This window comes from Alosa pseudoharengus, unplaced genomic scaffold (assembly GCF_046254945.1).
Source record: "Alosa pseudoharengus isolate Yale_2024_CS ecotype anadromous, Long Island Sound unplaced genomic scaffold, YU_APseudo_1.1 YU_APseudo_1.1_scf_3, whole genome shotgun sequence".
Taxonomy (NCBI): Eukaryota; Metazoa; Chordata; class Actinopteri; order Clupeiformes; family Clupeidae; genus Alosa; species Alosa pseudoharengus.
This window is the reverse complement of record NW_027468718.1, coordinates 1867411-1885271: the sequence shown is the minus strand read 5'-3', so window position 1 is coordinate 1885271 and position 17861 is coordinate 1867411. Positions and strand designations below refer to the sequence as shown.

General features: G+C 44.6%; 2 protein-coding genes across 2 annotated transcripts in view; one reads left to right on the top strand and one right to left on the bottom strand.

Annotated features, from left to right (window-relative positions):
* Window positions 1-1044, bottom strand: part of tbc1d8 (TBC1 domain family member 8) — a 67462-nt gene extending 66418 nt beyond the window's left edge. The window contains exon 1 of the mRNA XM_076262944.1: window positions 593-1044. Coding sequence (XP_076119059.1) covers window positions 593-719 — 127 coding nt within the window. The 5' untranslated portion in view covers window positions 720-1044. The remainder of the gene's footprint in view (window positions 1-592) is intronic.
* A 3221-nt stretch (window positions 1045-4265) lies between these two features.
* pdcl3 (phosducin-like 3) lies at window positions 4266-15911 on the top strand. The gene is made up of 6 exons (XM_076262943.1): window positions 4266-4405; window positions 4800-4917; window positions 6653-6743; window positions 8882-9025; window positions 12184-12392; window positions 15575-15911. Exons 1-6 carry the CDS (start codon window positions 4400-4402, stop codon window positions 15718-15720), a joined length of 714 nt encoding a protein of 237 aa, XP_076119058.1. The 5' UTR covers window positions 4266-4399; the 3' UTR covers window positions 15721-15911.
* Window positions 15912-17861: the final 1950 nt, after the last annotated feature.

Here is a 17861-nt window from a genome sequence, read left to right as displayed (position 1 = left end):
CACAACCCCATAATGGGTTTTACATGAGGCACCACACCGACCAGACTAGACAATCACCCCACAGTGTGTGTGTGTGTGTGTGTGTGTGTGTGTGTGTGTGTTTGTTTGACTGTCTGTCCTCTAAGGAAATCCCCCATAATGCCTGAACAAAGCCATGACCAGGATATAGGCTGCACACACGCACGCACACACACGCACACACACACACACACACAGAGAGAGAAACAGACACACCCACAGAGACACACACACACTTGAAAACTCACAAGCACCAGGCCAAGATCGTTCAACCTCTGACCCCAACTATACACACACACACAGTCACACAACAGCAAACACACAGTTTTTTTTGTGTTAATGAATCTTGAAACGCAAGCAAAACTAATCAGCATAGCTGCTCCGTCTGAACACACACACACACACAGGCAGGCACAGGCACACACACACACAAACACACACACACACACTTGTTGATCACACTGCTCCTCCTAACTGGAGTGTTTTCAGGAGCATCGCACTACTGCCGGTGTGTGCCTGAAGTGGGGAACCGTAGCCTACCTGTGAACTTCCCACCGGTGTCCCGGTAGCCTACCTGTGAACTTCCCGCCGGTGTCCCCGTGCCCTCTCCTGCGCTGTAGCAGAAAGAAGTCGTTGGATTTCTCCGTGACCCAGAGCTTCAGCGCGCTCTTCACTGGCACCTCCTCCGGCGTTAGCCACATTTTCCTCGGGAGAGAGAGAGAGAGAGCCGCGGACGGGCGAGCGAGATAAGGGGCTGGCTGTTGCGATGATGTTGAAACGAACGGGATTTCCGCGCGCCGCTCCGCTCAAACAGATCGCGGCGACTTGACGGGTTGGTCGCCTTCACCGTGAGCTCGGGCCGCATTGACACAGTTGACACCCATCTTCTTCTCGCGGTCGGAGACGGCGGCAGGCAGTATAGTGCAAAACGAGAGTTTATTTCCGCATTTTTGCAATGCTTCCCAGAGTTCCGCTGGAGCGGAGGAAGTTTCTGTCTCGCGGTCCTCCGTGATTGGCTCCGGATGCTTCAGAGTTCGGGCAGATTTGTTTTGTGTCTCGAGACTGCTGAGAAGAAACGGGTTCAAGTGGCCAAGCTCGCCCGAGATTCTGCTCTCTGGTGGCGGAAGAGAGAAGTGTGCTGTGTAGTCTAGATAGATTGATAGACAGATAGATAGACAGATAGATAGATAGATAGATAGATAGGAACATAGATAGATAGATAGATACTTTATTCATGCCGAGGGAATTTTTAGAGGCTATGTGCCTGTGCAGTGTACGTGTGTGTGTGCGCGCGCGCGTGCGTGTGTGTGTGTGTGTGTGTGTGTGTGTAGGCTATGTGTGTGTATGTGTGCGTGCGTGTGTGTGTGATTGTTGATTGATTGATTGATTTTATTATACCCTTTTCCTTATAAAATATGATAGAGCTTTGCACCATACATTAAAAAAAAAAAAGTTAGGATAACACAATAAAGCCCTGGGGCTTATTTCCATTGTGGTCCCTTCCAGATGGCAGCAGACCAAACATCAATCAAACATCCATACATATATTTAATACATCCATCTAGACAATACAGGAATAAAAACAATACACTAAGATTGGCATCTAAGCCATTTTTTCAGTGCCAGCTTAAAACCTCCTAAACTTCTGACCATCTTTATATTTCCTGGCAACCTGTTCCAGGCCTGTTGCTACACATACAAAAAGGACTCCGTACCTAAAGGACTCTTAACGTTAAGGCAGTGTTTCTCAAAGTGTGGTCCGCAAGCAGACGTGGTAAAATATAATATAGGATCAGTTGTTTGCCAATATTGAACCAGCTTGTATGTAAAGCCAAACAGTTCTGCAACACTATGTAAGCTATGCCAGTCTAAATCATATGAATCCTCTGACATAATAGGCCTAAGCAAGATACAAAGACAATAAGCAAGGTGGTTCAGTGAATAAGCCTATTGTGTCTATTAGCTAGGTGGTCCATGAGGTTTTTTGTTACTGGTTAGGTGGTCCTTGGTCTGAAACACTGCTCATAGGGGTTTTTTTGTTACTGGTTAGGTGGTCCTTGGTCTGAAACAGTGCTCATAGGGGGTACAAAATCAGTATCGCTGCCCCTGGTGGAGTAGCAGTGAACATCGCTCACTCTGTTAAAGTAATTGATTAAATTGATTAAATACTTGGGGACATCCCCATGCAGTCTTATGTACCATGCACAGGTGAATGTAGGTGTGTAGGGGAGGGAAGCCACAGCTGTTTCATCAGCAGCAGTTTGCGTGTTTAGCCTACTTACTGCAAGAGATGGTGCAACAATTTAAGAAACCAAAACAAGGGTAGGCTAGAGCATTGGTTCCCAAAGACTGGGTCGTAGGAGATTTTATTTGGGTCGCCAGCATATAGCCTAGTGACAATTGCCCCTAGCTTATACCTCATATAGCTTAGGAAAGCTAACAGCTTTCTATAGGATCTAGTTTGTTAACTACCACAGTCACGAGTTGGGTCGCGATAGTCTGTCATTTTTAAAAAGTGGGTCCCCAGAAAAAAATTTGGGAAACACTGGGCTAGAGAGTTCAGCAGCACCTTTACTAGCCGTCGTAGCCTAGCCTAGCCCATCTCTCTGCATTCTCACTTGAGAATGAAATTCCAGTGTCAACGTCCATCTGCAAAGCTGCAGTAGATAACTTAGGCTACACATAGCCTACATCCACTTGGTTTATTATGATAGCCTACCTTTAATGCCCGTATATTGAGAGATGACCATTCAGATTCATGAAAACGGCCTGAAGTGATGATTTGACTCACTCATTTGCTGTCTTGGGGGTGAATTTTGTTGAGTCATTAGAACCTAGATGGTGTTCTACCCATGCACATCTGGCCTAAATGGTGTTCTACCCATGCACATCTGGCCTAAATGGTGGAAAACTTCATTAGTTGGCTACTGCAACCTGAAAATACTTTTTCTTGTTGTGTTACATCTACCAAGTTAAGTGATTCAGATACAAAAAAATCAGTAAGCAGTTATTTGCTAATTTTGAGTTCTTCTTTACAAACAGTTTGGTTGTTAATAATATATGATTTAGTGTTGAATCTAAGGCTTTCATATTATTGTTTTTCACACGTTATGTTTATGTGCCAGCCAGTGCCCCAACCTGGCCACCCCATTGTAATTCAAACTATGACGGAGTGTGTATGCAGGTATAATGAACCACACCAGTTCACTCATGGAAATTGCACCCATGTATTGGTTTATTTATTTACTAATTCGCCACGCCTGCCCACAATTCCAATCATAATTCTAGCCCTCTGATTCTAATCCTGTCTGTCTGTCTGTCTGCATGTTCATCTGTCTGTCTGCATGTTCATCTGTCTGTCTGTCTGCATGTTCATCTGTCTGTCTGTCTGTCTGCATGTTCATCTGTCTGTCTGTCTGTCTGTCTGCATGTTCATCTGTCTGTCTGTCTGTCTGTCTGCATGTTCATCTGTCTGTCTGTCTGCATGTTCATCTGTCTGTCTGTCTGTCTGTCTGCATGTTCATCTGTCTGTCTGTCTGCATGTTCATCTGTCTGTCTGTCTGTCTGTCTGCATGTTCATCTGTCTGTCTGTCTGCATGTTCATCTGTCTGTCTGTCTGCATGTTCATCTGTCTGTCTGTCTGTCTGCATGTTCATCTGTCTGTCTGTCTGCATGTTCATCTGTCTGTCTGTCTGCATGTTCATCTGTCTGTCTGTCTGCATGTTCATCTGTCTGTCTGTCTGTCCTTTCCTCTCCTGTCTGTCTGTCTGTTCCTCTAGTCTGGAGCCTTGACAGAGAGCCAGGTGTGGACTAGCCTATGTTTGGTTGCAGGTCGGCTGAGACTAGTGTTTTTGAGATGGTCATTTTGCCAGACCACCAGTGTGTGTGTGTGTGTGTGTGTGTGTGTGTGTGTGTGTGTGGAGGGCTTCAATCATGTTGCGGGGGTTGGGCGGTGGTCTAATTGTGGCCGCATGGGCAGTCGGGGCTGGTTACAGCTGTACCCTCAGCTGCTGCGCTCAGGAATGTAGCGTTCTGTCACCTTATTTGGGCATCGATAGTAACACAACCGGATATTGGTGCAGCATTTATTATTGTCCCCTTCAGTGACAACAAGGGCGATATTTTAAGTGTAAAATATGAACAATACTTTGACTAATGCAAGCATTGGTGTGGGGTGTCTTATTTTTATGAGAAGATTTGGAAGACAGTATTTTTTGTAATACTTTCCGGCAGCATTGTATGAGATCGTTGTTCAATTGCTAGCATGCTCAATTGCTAAACATCCTCTCCAGCCGGAAGGTATTCACTCACGGTCCTTCTCTTTCCGTGTCTGTTTAGGAGTAGAGCGTGATTTCAGGAACAGACGAACATAGTCTTCAAAATGCAGGTATGTCCGTTTTTTGGGAGACTTTTAACATTTGTTTGAGTCGCATGTATTGTCACGTTTGCTGTCATTAGTAGTTGCTGAAGGGGGTTTGCGAGAATTTTAATTATTAGTGGATTCATTAGTCCATCAAGTGAATGTATTAAGATCTGAAGCACTAGGGTGTAACTTTAACGTCAAATAGCCTACACTTCTCATCGCTTTGTTTCTTGATGGCCTTTAATAATCGATGTGTATATGTTTGTTACACAGTGGCACGGTATTGTATAATAATAATAATATAGATTGTATAATCTACTCAATGGTATTTTCTATCTCATCGTAAAGTTGGCTATCGTCAGTGTAGGTTCTGACTAATGACGTGCGGTGTCCGGATCGGGCTGTGTGTGTTTCGTAGGACCCTAACGAAGACACGGAATGGAACGATATTCTGCGGAAAAAAGGCATCCTCCCACCGAAGGAGACGCCGAAAGAGGACGAGGAGGAAGAACAGCTGTTTCAGCAGCAATCCGTCGGTGTGTACACACACACACACACACACACACCTGGCTATAGTCTGAGCACACACAGACACACACACACAGAAATCATATAGAGTGTCTGCCCTGTATGTTCGGAAGAAGGCTGTGCCTGTCGTGGACATGGTGTAAGATACACACTCGGTTGACCCGTCTCGTGGACATGGTGTAAGATACACACTCGGTTGACACCAAGTCTCACTGTGTATTTGTGTTTCATGTTGAATTATACAAATCAAAAGATTGCTATCTCTGACAAGCAGTGTTGGGCAAGTTACTGAAAATTAGTAATTAGTTACAGTTACTAGTTACTTCTTTCAAAAGTAATTCAATTACGTTACCAATTACTGTATATCAAAAGTAATTAGTTACTAGAGAAAGTAACTTTTGAGTTACTTTTAAGTCTGCTTTTAAAATGTCATTATGAACAGTACTGAACAGTCACACACACAATAAACCTAATTTTTGGACCTATTTATTGTAGTTTCAACAGGCCTTCAAATCAATAGCCTTGTGCATGAGTTCTCAAACTTTTTCTGACCACAAAACATTCTACAATGCATGAAGGCCTCCCTGACCTTGTTTTGCGCCACCCTCACCATCTAGGTGGTTTGATAGATATGTACAGTACACTGCCTACTGCTTGCCTTCTACTAGTATGCATGGTGGTGCACTGACACTGAATTCTGCAATATAGTAATAAGTTATTATTATCATTATTATTGCAATCCTTATAGGCTACATGGAATTCGTTCAATGGGATGTAATGTGAAACAATGTTAAATGGCCTATTTTCAAAGCAGTTATTGTCTGCTCACACACACATAACCTTACGTTATCCTCATCCTGCTTTGAACACAGTTGTATTATATAGCATTTTAAGCACCACCAGTTTTTGGAAAAGCCTGCGCTGCACAAGTGCTGACCTACCGAAATAAGTTCTAATGCATCGAGAGTTTGGGATTGTCGCGCATGCAGAAGGTTACTCTTCAGCTGATAAGGTGTTCGAGAGAGAAGTTGCATGTTCCGTCGCAGACAAATTAATCCACACCATGGACGTCAATTCCGATGTAAACATAGCCTACTGTGCAAATAACTCAAGTTGCTGTTACGTACGGTAGGCTATTTGGAGGTTTCTTTATCTGGTAAGTGAAATCTGCATTTTCCTCTCGAGTTAAACGTGTGCTTGTTTGTGCCAAGGCTATATATAGGCTACCGTAGCCTATTGGTGTTGTGGCGTGGCTATGTTGTAAGAATGAGAAATTGATATAACGAGGCTTTTGCGCAATAGGCGAAAAAGAGCGGAGATAAACAACAATGCGCTTTTACTGTAGTGGAGCTTACGAGATGGAAACTAAAGGGAAAAGGCTTTTAAGATGCCCATTTAAATTGTAGCCTAATGCACTCTTGTGTGTTAGCATAAATCCGAAATAAGGAGGAATGTGAGGAGGCTCCTATTAACTGTAAAGAATGCATCTGCAATCTAAACATGAAACACAATCGCTGGAAACACAGCTAAGGTCGGGAGACAAAGCAGCAAATGTGCATCTTGTCTGCAGTCGTTCATTCAAGATCAACAGAGTAACGCAAGTAACGAACTCTTTGAAATTTCAGTAATTGTAATTGCGTTACTGGATTTACAAAAATACTTCGTTACATGCCAACTCCCAACACTGCTAACAAGTGTCTCTCTCTCTCTCTCTCTCTCTGTCCGTTGCTCTGTGTGCTCCAGTAAAGACCTATGAGAGCATGACTCTGGAGGAGCTCGAGGAGAACGAGGACGAGTTCAGTGAAGACGACGAGGCGGCCATAGAGATGTACAGGTGAGCCCCGTTGCCATAGAGATGTACAGGTGAGCCACGTTGCCATAGAGATGTACAGGTGAGCCCTGTTGCCATAGAGATGTACCGTTGCCATAGGGATGTACAGGTGAGCCCCGTTGCCATAGAGATGAGAGGCAGGTGGGCTTAGGTTGTCACAGACGTAGCGTAGCATCCTAATGGACGTAGACCATTACATTACATGTAGGCCTGTCGCGATATTCAATAAATCAATTAATCGCATGATAATTAAAATTAGCTCGATAATTTTTCTGGCCACGATAAATGCCATTTGCATGCTTGTTTGTTTTCCTCGTCTCTCTCTCCCTCTCTCTCTCTCGGGTCCTTAGAGTAACCATGAGTGAACCCTCATGTCAGTCACTTGTCAGTCGCATGGTGTGTGGGGAGGCGGAACTACTGGCGTAGCCTACCACAGAGTGCAGCTAAAGAGCCGCGTGAGAAGTATACCGGTAGGCACTAGGCAGAGAGAAAGCTAGTTGCGAGTTCGAATAGGCTATGCCTATTCGAGACAAAAAAGATGGAATTGGTTTCTAAGCGAAACGCGACAGCTGCAGTGTGGGAGCATTTCGGATTTAAACCGAATGCCCGTGGTGAACCACTGAACGTGTGCGAGTCGGTGTGTCGCATTTGTTGGAAAACAGTCGCAATTAAAAGCGGCAACACAACAAACATGCATATGCATCTAAAACACAATCATCCGCTGCAGTTTTCCCAGTTGGGGGAAAAAAACACAACAAGTGGGCCGTCTTCCTCTTCCCGAGGAAAATTCTCAGAACGACAATATTATCGCTTATCGCAATAATTTCTGAGACAATTTATCGTCAAGCAAAATTTGTTATCGTGACAGGCCTAATTACATGTTACATTTCTAACCACTGTGCTAGCCTTTAACCAATCGCCATCCTCATTACAAACCACTGGGCTAGCCTTTAACCAATCGCCATCCTCATTACAAACCACTGGGCTAGCCTTTAACCAATCGCCATCCTACTGGCCAGTAGGCACGGCTGAAGTGCCCTTGAGCAAGGCACCTAACCCCTCACTGCTCCCCAGAGCGCCACTGTTGTTGCAGGCAGCTCACTGCGTCGGGATTAGTGTGTGCTTCACTGTGTGCTGAGTGTGTTTTACTAATTCACGGATTGGGATAAATGCAGAGACCAAATTTCCCTCACAGGATCAAAAGAGTATAGCCAACGAAAGTTGTACAACAAGCTGAACTAGTGAGCTTCTTTTTAAACAGAACCGTGTGTTTCCTTTGCTTTACAGTGGCAACCAGGTGATAAGCGGGATAACGGCCTTCGAGGTGTGTCCAATTATACGGAATTAATGGAGGCAACGCTGCGCATCGGGCCCTGGTCCATTCATTCCGTATAACAGGACACCTCGGCGGCCGTTATCCCTTACATAACCCCCCCCCCCAGGCAAAAGAGACTAAAACACATGTTAATAATAATAATAATAATAATAATAATAATAATAATAATAATACATTTTATTTAGAGCACCTTTCATGTCACCCAATGTCACCTCACAAATAAACAAAAAGGTTGTTCAAATTATAGTCATCTCAAAAAATAAAATAAAAATAAAAGTAAAACTCAGTCAGTCAGTCAGTCCATAAGCCATCTTGAAGAGATCTGTTTTCAGAGTCAGTAATTGAGTCACGGTGTCTGATGTCTCTCCCTGGGTGCTGAGGTTCACACTAGGGACATGCAGTAGGCCTGCTGAGGAGGATCTCAGTGAGTGGGCAGTGTAGATGTCTAGGAGGTCAGTGAGGTAGGTGGGGGTATAAATGTGTAGATGTCTAGGAGGTCAGTGAGTGGGCAGGGGTGTAGATGTCTAGGAGGTCAGTGAGGTAGGTGGGGGTATAAATGTGTAGGGCCTTGTATGCCAGGAGTAGGACTTGAAATGTATTCTGTAGGCAACTGGAAGCCAGTGTTACATGACTAGTGTATTTGGATTTGGATATGTTAAACACACATAACCCCCCCCCCCAGGCAGAAGAGGCTAAAACACATGTTAAACACCCCCCCTCCCAGGCAGAAGAGGCTAAAACACATGTTAAACACCCCCCCCAGGTTGAAGAGGCTAAAACACATGTTAAACCCCCCCCCCCCCAGGCAGAAGAGGCTGTCGGAGTGGAAGGCCAATCAGGTGAAGAACGTGTTCGGGGAGCTGAACGAGATCTCTGGTCAGGACTACATCAACGAGGTCAACAAGGCTGGGGACGGCATCTGGGTGATCCTGCATCTCTACAAGCAGGGGTGAGTGAGGACACGCGCACACACACACACACGCACACACACGCACACACACACAGCATCTGGGTGATACTGCACCTCTATAAGCAGGGGTGAGGACACACACACACGCACGCACGCACACACACACACACACACACACACACACACACACACACACACACACACACAAGGCATCTGGGTGATACTGCACCTCTACAAGCAGGGGTCAGTGAGGTCTTAAGCTTACTGCATAACGTGATTATTTCTGAGATTCTTTTCAACCATGACATAATGACATATGCACAATTCCAGGTTGAAAACGTATCAGAATCTCAGAAATAATCACGTTATGCAGTCAGCTTAAGACGGGGTGGGTACATGAAGTCCAATCCCCCAAATGTTTCATAGATTATTTTTTTTTGGCGGTGATGACGGTGACGAGCTCAGATTGCAGTAGGCCTCACGTGACCGCGGTATAGCGATAATGCGGTTACCGTCCCAGCCCTACACACACACACACACACACACACACACACACACACACACACACACACACACACACACACACACACACACACAGGGGTGTCCAAACTACGGCCCGCGGACCAACTGCGGCCCGCCACGCACTTTAATCCGGCCTGCCGCGCATTTAATTAATTAGGTTATCATAGCAGCTCGCTATTTTTTTCCAGCGTAGACGACATTGTGATTAACTTTAGACTACTGCAAACTGCTTTACACTCTTCTTAGAGAGCGTTTACCATGTCAATGTCAAAAAAGCTTGTTACATCGAGATACATAGTATCTCCATTGCAGCAGATCTAACTACTAGCCATAGGCTAGTGGAGCTGGCAAAATAGTCTTAAAGTGACAGTGCACCATTTATAAATGAATTAAACAACATCAAATGAACAGTATTTCTTAACACATTGAATGCCAAGCTGTTTTCGGGAGCTTTGTCCTAGAGTGCCAGCAATCTAGACCATTGTTGATGATGTTTGTACAGCCACAGCATATTCTGTGTTATAGCTATGAACACATACAATGGCTCGTTTAAAAGGTGAGACTTTAAGCTCTCGGTGGGTGCAAACCGTGTATTTCTACACGCCTCTGTTCCTGAGAAATCCCAAGCTAAACAGTGGCTAGTTTTCATCAAAATCGCTGTTTTTTTTTCTAGAAATGGAGATATAACGTCTTTCATGAAATATGAAGTGTTGCCTGTTACTTACTTGTGTACATTTTCCGGGAAGTGATCAGCGAGACATGGCGAGACTGCCACCTAGTGATAGACCCATGAAAATAGCCTGGTTTTGACCTGACATGCATGCGTCACTGATTCGACCCAAAGCGGCAACCGAGTTATGATAAAATGTCCAGATAAAAGGTCCAGATTGTGCGTTTTCATGAGTTTTCGATCGTCATATATTTCATTTCCATTAATCACAGAGTTCCCAAAATCACATATAAGGTGTGTTAGAGTGTCTAGTTTCGTAATTAAAAAAAAAAGCTAATAACGTAATATTACGTTTATTACGTTTTTGGCACTTAACGCATGAGTTAAGAAATTAATTTTAATAACTTTGTCATTTGAATGATACAAAACATTATATATAGCCTATACACATTATGTTTTGTTGTTGTGTGGCCCGCCGGCCAATTTTCAAAACCCAAAGTGGCCCTTGAGTCAAAAAGTTTGGACACCCCTGCACTACAAGCAGGGTTGAGGACGTGTACAAACAAAGCGCTTTCAGACATACGTGTAAGACCGGAGGTTCTGCGGATGTTAAACGGTGGGGCCGTATATCTGAACGACATAACCGGTCATATGGAAGTCCGAATTTAGCCGGTTGTTCTACTACCCCCCCCCCCCCCCCCCCTAGTATTTCCTCCGGACATTATGTAAATGTGCTGTGTCTGAACGAAGTGTAGAACATGCGGTTAAAATTCACACCTAGTGAGAGGGCGTGTTGGTGACGTTTCTTTCGTGCGTCCATGTGGTTAAATCTGACTTAAATGCCAGTGTTATGATGGAGTGGCATAGTGCTGTCCAGAAAATCTCCGACCTGGAAAGATGCAGACATCACAGAGCTACTGTCCATGAGGGCAGACAGCATTGTGATAGAACACATGAAGGGAACGGCAAGAGACGCGTTGATGTAGCCTACAACTGCATCGCAAGGTCAAAGGAATTCAAAAGACCGAATCATCATAAGCAGAAGGCGCTGAAAAGGCAGTAGCCTACAGCGACATCGTTGACGACAATAACAGGAGTATTTAATAAATTGTTAGCCAACACAGTCGGTTTCCTGTTCATTGATAGCCTTCTCATGACCTCACTGCTGAGCTCGCTGATATTTGTTGAGCATAAATATGCCTAGAGAAAATGAAAACGAAGAAAACGCAACTTTGTTCCAAGCTCCTTACGTAAATGCAATAGACACATGGGGAGAGGATGCTTTTGGAAAAATAATCCATGAAAAACCAAACCACTTCACTGTTATGTTTGTTGCTTAAAAACGTTGTATATGATGGCCTTGAAGTCTTGAGTTAGCCTACTGAATTGGCTGGTACCATGCATGCTCTCTCCAACACAAACCAGATTTGGAGTTCCATAGCCAAGTAATTCTGCTACATAACGTTGAAAACAGATAAATGTGTTTATTCGTAGCACACATACAAATACTGTACAGGTCAATTTCGCAATTTTGCGCACTTACGTGACTACTTCAAGTATTAGCCTATGCACAATATATTTTTCTTCTTTAGCCTACATAATGCATATACACTTTGTAAACAAACAGCAGCTGTGACTTCGTCATATCTCGCCTCTTGTGAACTCTACAAGCCCCCACCCCTCACTCGACAACCACACGGAGGTTCTGTAATGTGCGTGTATGTCGTTCACACATAGGTCCGTATAAGGTCCGCAGGTTAGCATCATATCTGAATCATCCGAAGGGTAGGACCTCCGTTTGACAAACCTCCGCATATACTCCGGAGGTTATATCTAAAAGCCCTTACAGACACACTCACTCTCACAGTCACACACACACACACACTCACACAGCCTCCCTCTACCATTCTCTTATCATTCTATTGAATGATCTCTCTCTCTCCCCCTCTCTCTCCCCCTCTCTCTCCCTCTCCCTCTCCCTCTCTCTCCATCCCTCCATTCCCAGGATCCCCTTGTGCACTCTGATTAATCAGCACCTGTGTGCGCTGGCGCGGAAGTTCCCGCAGACCAAGTTCCTGAAGTCCATCTCCACCACGTGCATCCCCAACTACCCTGACCGCAACCTGCCCACCGTCTTCGTCTACCGCAACGGAGAGATGAAGGCCCAGTTCATCGGACCGCTCGTCTTCGGGGGCATGAACCTCAAAGTCAACGGTGAGAGAGAGAGAGAGAGAGAGAGAGAGAGAGAGAGATGTATGTGTGTGTGTTTCTTTGTGTGTGTATTTCTCTGTCTGTGTGCACCGGGGATGGAAATTAGCACCCACCACCCTCCAAATGCAAAGGGTGAATTTGTGTGCAGGAGAATTTGGTCAACTTACCAGCCACTGTGGCGGGTAAATAAATAGAGCTAGCACAGCACAAATAGTCAGATCCGGTCTGATTATCAATGGTATTGACGGTTAAAAATAAGAATGTGTCTGTAGGGATCCGGTCTAATTATCAATGGTATTGACGGTTAAAAATAAGAACGTGTCTGTAGGGATCATGTAACTGCCTATAAGGGTAAATCACACTTTTGTAATACATGATTTCATAAAAGGCCAAATACAAAATAAATGTGAAAATTATTGCCTAGATAACTGTAAATATTAAAACCAGATTTTTACATAGTTTCAATCTAAGCATGCATATATTTAAGTTTCTTAAAGCTGAGCTGTGCTTAAATTGTTCAGTGCATGATTTCATAACAGGCCAAATAGAAAATAAATGCCAAATGTTAGATATAGCCTTGATACCGTAAATATTTCAATCTGATGATGTACAGTATAGTAAGATCAAGTTCGATAGTTGGATTATAGAATGCTCCAGAACTCACACCAACGGAGTCTTAAAGGAGCCACACCACTCTTAGACACTATGGCATATGAATGTGATTCTGTTGACCTTTAGTTTTGTTGCTACTGTGCTTGGAGGACAGCTGGTAGCTGGTAGATCTGCTGTGGTAGATCGGTGGTGGTGGGACATGAGGGACATGAGTCAGATAGCTAAAGACTGGTGCTGCCCTGTGATGGAGTTACACCTGAGTTAGATAGTGTAAGAGTGGTGCTGCCCTGTGATGGAGTTAGACCTGAGTTAGATAGTGTAAAGGCTCTGGCATGGTCGTGCGTCACATTTGCGCGTGTCCAAGACGTGCGTCATTTTTGCCGTGGACGTGAAGCATACTCCAAATTCTGCTGTCCTGAATGCACTTTAAATCGTTAAGGTTAGCGCCTGCGCACTACGGCTTAACTGTGATACTCTGCCCCACCAACTGGGGGCGGTACGTCGAGCCTGAAAGTAGGACACAACCACCAAAGAAGCCTGAAACGCCTGAAGAAAAGAAGAACGTGGGATGTGCGAGCACTGAACGCAGGAACGAAGGAAGCTGATGAAGGAAAAAGCACCACGAGTACGTTCGCCTGTCTGCTGGGAAGTTTGATAAGCTGGCCCATCGCATCGCTCCATTTATCATCCACCAGAACACACACAGCACACCTGTTGGTATAGCTGAGAGACTAGCTTAGCCTACTTGCTTATTAGGCTACTTAGGCTACAAGCCTATAGCTAAGTGACTCGGTGCTGCGAGGGCAGCAATAATTGGGACATTTTTCTAAACACAGCATGGTAAGAACGAGTTGTGCGTACATATGTCCTCAGTTAAATTTGTATTGAGTCTTCACACCTGCCTCATACCAAAAAGTATGAACCAAAAACCTGTAAATATGACGTGTCAATAAAAGTTTTGAAGTAACTATTTGTGTTCATAATGTATAATGTCTCACTGTGATAATGGGTGTATTTAGAGCGAGAGGTAGCCTAGGTTATTCCTTCAATTATTATTATGATAATGCATATCCGGTGTTGACAGGCGAGTTTCGAGATTTGAGTTCAGCATTGTTCAGGAGCTAGGTGATAATGATTGCACCTGGGAGAGGTAGGCTACATTCCATTTATTATTATAATCACTATTGATAACGCATTATATACGGAACAGGCGAGAATGCATCTCGATCAGCAAGTGTTACTGGGTTTCGCCTGAGCGTTGTAGATAGATACCTTTATATGGCTCTGGGTTTCGCGATTTGATTTCAGCATTGTTCAGTAATAGGTGCTAGGCTACGCTCATTTTTAAAAGATGCATTTAATCCGAAGTCATGTCAGCTCTCTATGCAGGGAGTAGGGCTGTCACTTTTTATTCGAACATGACGTGAAATATCCATAGTCAAACTATAAATAAACTATTCGGTTTTTAGTGCTGTGTAGCGCATTTCTACAGTCTATGATTAGTTTTATTTTATTGTTTGCCATCTCATTCAGTGCTACATGATCCAGGGCTCATGACCAAAGCAAGCCAATATAATAGCCAGTAGCCACAATGAGCCATATGCAGCCACCCTGTTTCGACAATCAGGTGACGTACAGAACGGCCAGCAGATAATTACGTCCCCAACTCATCTAAAATGTGGTGTCTTGAAATACTTTGGGTTCAACAACATAAAGTGACCGTTAAATATAATGTTAAAGAATGTATCTGTGGATAATTGTGGCTTTAATCGGTCGAAGTTGACTCCATGTCGTGGTGTCTCACGTAACTCAAAGCCAGGCAAGCTGAGGACAGGCGCTCTCTCTGCTCCATCGTCGTTATGGTAACCAAACAAGTCTTCTTCTGTCTAGGTTTGTTTGTAGGTTTAAGTGTTGTTCTTCTATGTGGTCCACCTACTGGAGGGGAGTGTTTACAGCAGTTCCGTTTCACACATGCGCAGTCTACGCGTCACTTTGACGCGCGGTCTTAAAATTCGGTCGACTCAAAGACGCGACGCATGCTGTAAAAATTACGCAATTCTCGTCACGCGCTCACCAGTGCCGCGTGCGCGGGACGCAGACGCGGGAGCGTACCATACGCTTAAGAGTGGTGCTGCCCTGTGATGGAGTTAGACGTGAGTTAGATAGTGTAAGAGTGGTGCTGCCCTGTGATGGAGTTAGACCTGAGTTAGATAGTGTAAGAGTGGTGCTGCCCTGTGATGGAGTTAGACGTGAGTTAGATAGTGTAAGAGTGGTGCTGCCCTGTGATGGAGTTAGACGTGAGTTAGATAGCTAAAGAGTGGTGCTGCCCTGTGATGGAGTTAGACGTGAGTTAGATAGTGTAAGAGTGGTGCTGCCACCATGAGTTGAAAGGAGAAATTGCATTTGGAACCTTTTATGATTTATTTATTCTGTTTGACGGTCCTAGCGGGCTCTATGAAATGTGGACATGTCTGCCTTATGTAATATTTATTCTGAATTGTGGACACTGTGTGTGTGTGTGTGTGTGTGTGTGTGTGTGTGTGTGTGTGTGTGTGTGTGTGTGTGTCCTACAGAACTGGAGTGGAAGCTGTCTGAATCGGGAGCAATAAAGACAGACTTGGAGGAGAATCCCCACAAGCAGATCCAAGACAAACTTATGACGTCCATACGCTGCTCTGCACCGACCAAACACGACAGCGACGACTCTGACGGCGACTAACACACACACACACACGCACACGCACACGCACACACACACACGTAATGTCTATATTGTGCTCTATACCCAACAAATGAGTTAGGATGACTGACACACAGACACACACTGGATGTGTGTGTCGACACCATGGAAACGGTTTTGTATGAATCCCTATAAAGTTGGTCCCACAGATAAAGGACTGTTTTTCTGAACTGCTGTTGTCACTGTGTGATGTGTCAAGTGTGTGTGTGTGTGTATGTGGTGTGTGTGTGTGTGTGTGGACCCTGATGCAGTAGAGCTTACATTAAGGCCGTGCCAGGTATTTGATGGAGAGTATGACTGATCATGCAGAAAAGCCTTTTCTATTGTTTCCAATGGCCAGGTGAGGCCGTTAGCGATCTCATAGCCAGGTGAGGCCGTTAGCGATCTCATAGCCAGGTGAGGCCGTTAGCGATCTCATGGCCAGGTGAGGCCGTTAGCCAGGTGAGGCCGTTAGCGATCTCATAGCCAGGTGAGGCCGTTAGCGATCTCATAGCCAGGTAAGGCCGTTAGCCAGGTGAGGCCGTTAGCCAGGTGAGGCCGTTAGCGATCTCATGGCCAAGTGAGGCCGTTAGAGATCTCATAGCCAGGTGAGGCCGTTAGCGATCTCATAGCCAGGTGAGGCCGTTAGCGATCTCATAGCCAGGTGAGGCCGTTAGCCAGGTGAGGCCGTTAGCGATCTCATGGCCAGGTGAGGCCGTTAGCGATCTCATGGCCAGGTGCCGTTAGCCAGGTGAGGCCGTTAGCCAGGTGAGGCCGTTAGCGATCTCATGGCCAGGTGAGGCCGTTAGCGATCTCATGGCCAGGTGAGGCCGTTAGCGATCTCATAGCCAGGTGAGGCCGTTAGCGATTGAGCGAGCTGTTCTAAATAATAACGATGACTGAATGGCCAGGTGAGGCCGTTAGCGATCTGTTCTAAATAATAACGATGACCTGTTCTAAACTAGATGTACCGCATAGCGGTACAAAATATGACCGCCGCTCAGTCCTGTACATCCATTCCGCGAAAATAAATCATATTAATGAATTTGTCTCCATCTTCTACTCCATCTCCCACCCCACTCTTGAAACTTTTGTGTATGCTTGTTTGGAATGTGTGTTTGCACACATTCCGCACACAAAGTAGCCTACTGGCGCTGCAAAGGTGAATAGATTTGTTTCTGGGCCAAAAAATCTGTAGCATTGTTATAAAACCTTTAAAATCTCTAAACAATCACAAGTAGGGCAGTTCATCACAGTCCATCCATTGCAACTGGACTGATGAAAGGTACACCTGTAGGCTACATTGTATTTGGGAAAAGCAGAAGGTAGCAGCATAATGTATTTGTTTATTTATTATTAAACAAAACAATCCCTGTCAGATCCATGCAGTTTTCAACAGCTATCAAGAAGAGAGGTCATGTCATGGATTTTTGTGAATGTTTCTTCTTCTACATACTGTATGCATAAGTTTAGTCATCTAGTTCAAATGATATTCAGCTTTATTGTCAATGCACAAATTAAATACCAGTAGTCTAAAACAAAATGCCGTTTTACCCAGTGGTGCAAATAACTGACATGTCCAAAAGGGCCTTCATGAAATGCGTTGCGAGACTGTTCATACACATTTTAACGGGCAAAGTTGAAGAGCTACTGTCCGTTATTGTTTGTGCAAATAATATGCTGATTCATGTTCCCTTGCATTTTGCAACTATGAGGTCCATGGTTAAGCTCAATCTTTTGACGCAATCTTTTGATTTTCACCCAGCCTAGTCCATGGTAGGCGCCCGATAGAAATATTGTTTAATTTTGCGATTGAGATATCCACGCACTGGCACCCCACCTGCGACGTGTTCGCCCCCCGGTTTTAGAGCTATTCTAAATGCAAAAATGCATAGAGGATTATGACAAAACCGTGACTGTTAACAAACTATAAGCTATATAAGGTAGGCCCTATGCTAGGCCTATTACACAACACAAATTGTCACTAGGCTATGCTGGCGACCCAAATAAAATCTCCTTTGGAACCAATGGCTTACACCTTACAGTATCAAGCTGCCACCTCTTGACGAAAAGTTCATAGTTTTGCATATCAGTAGTAATACATTTCACATAGCTGTGTGAATCACGGAAAGGGCGAATGA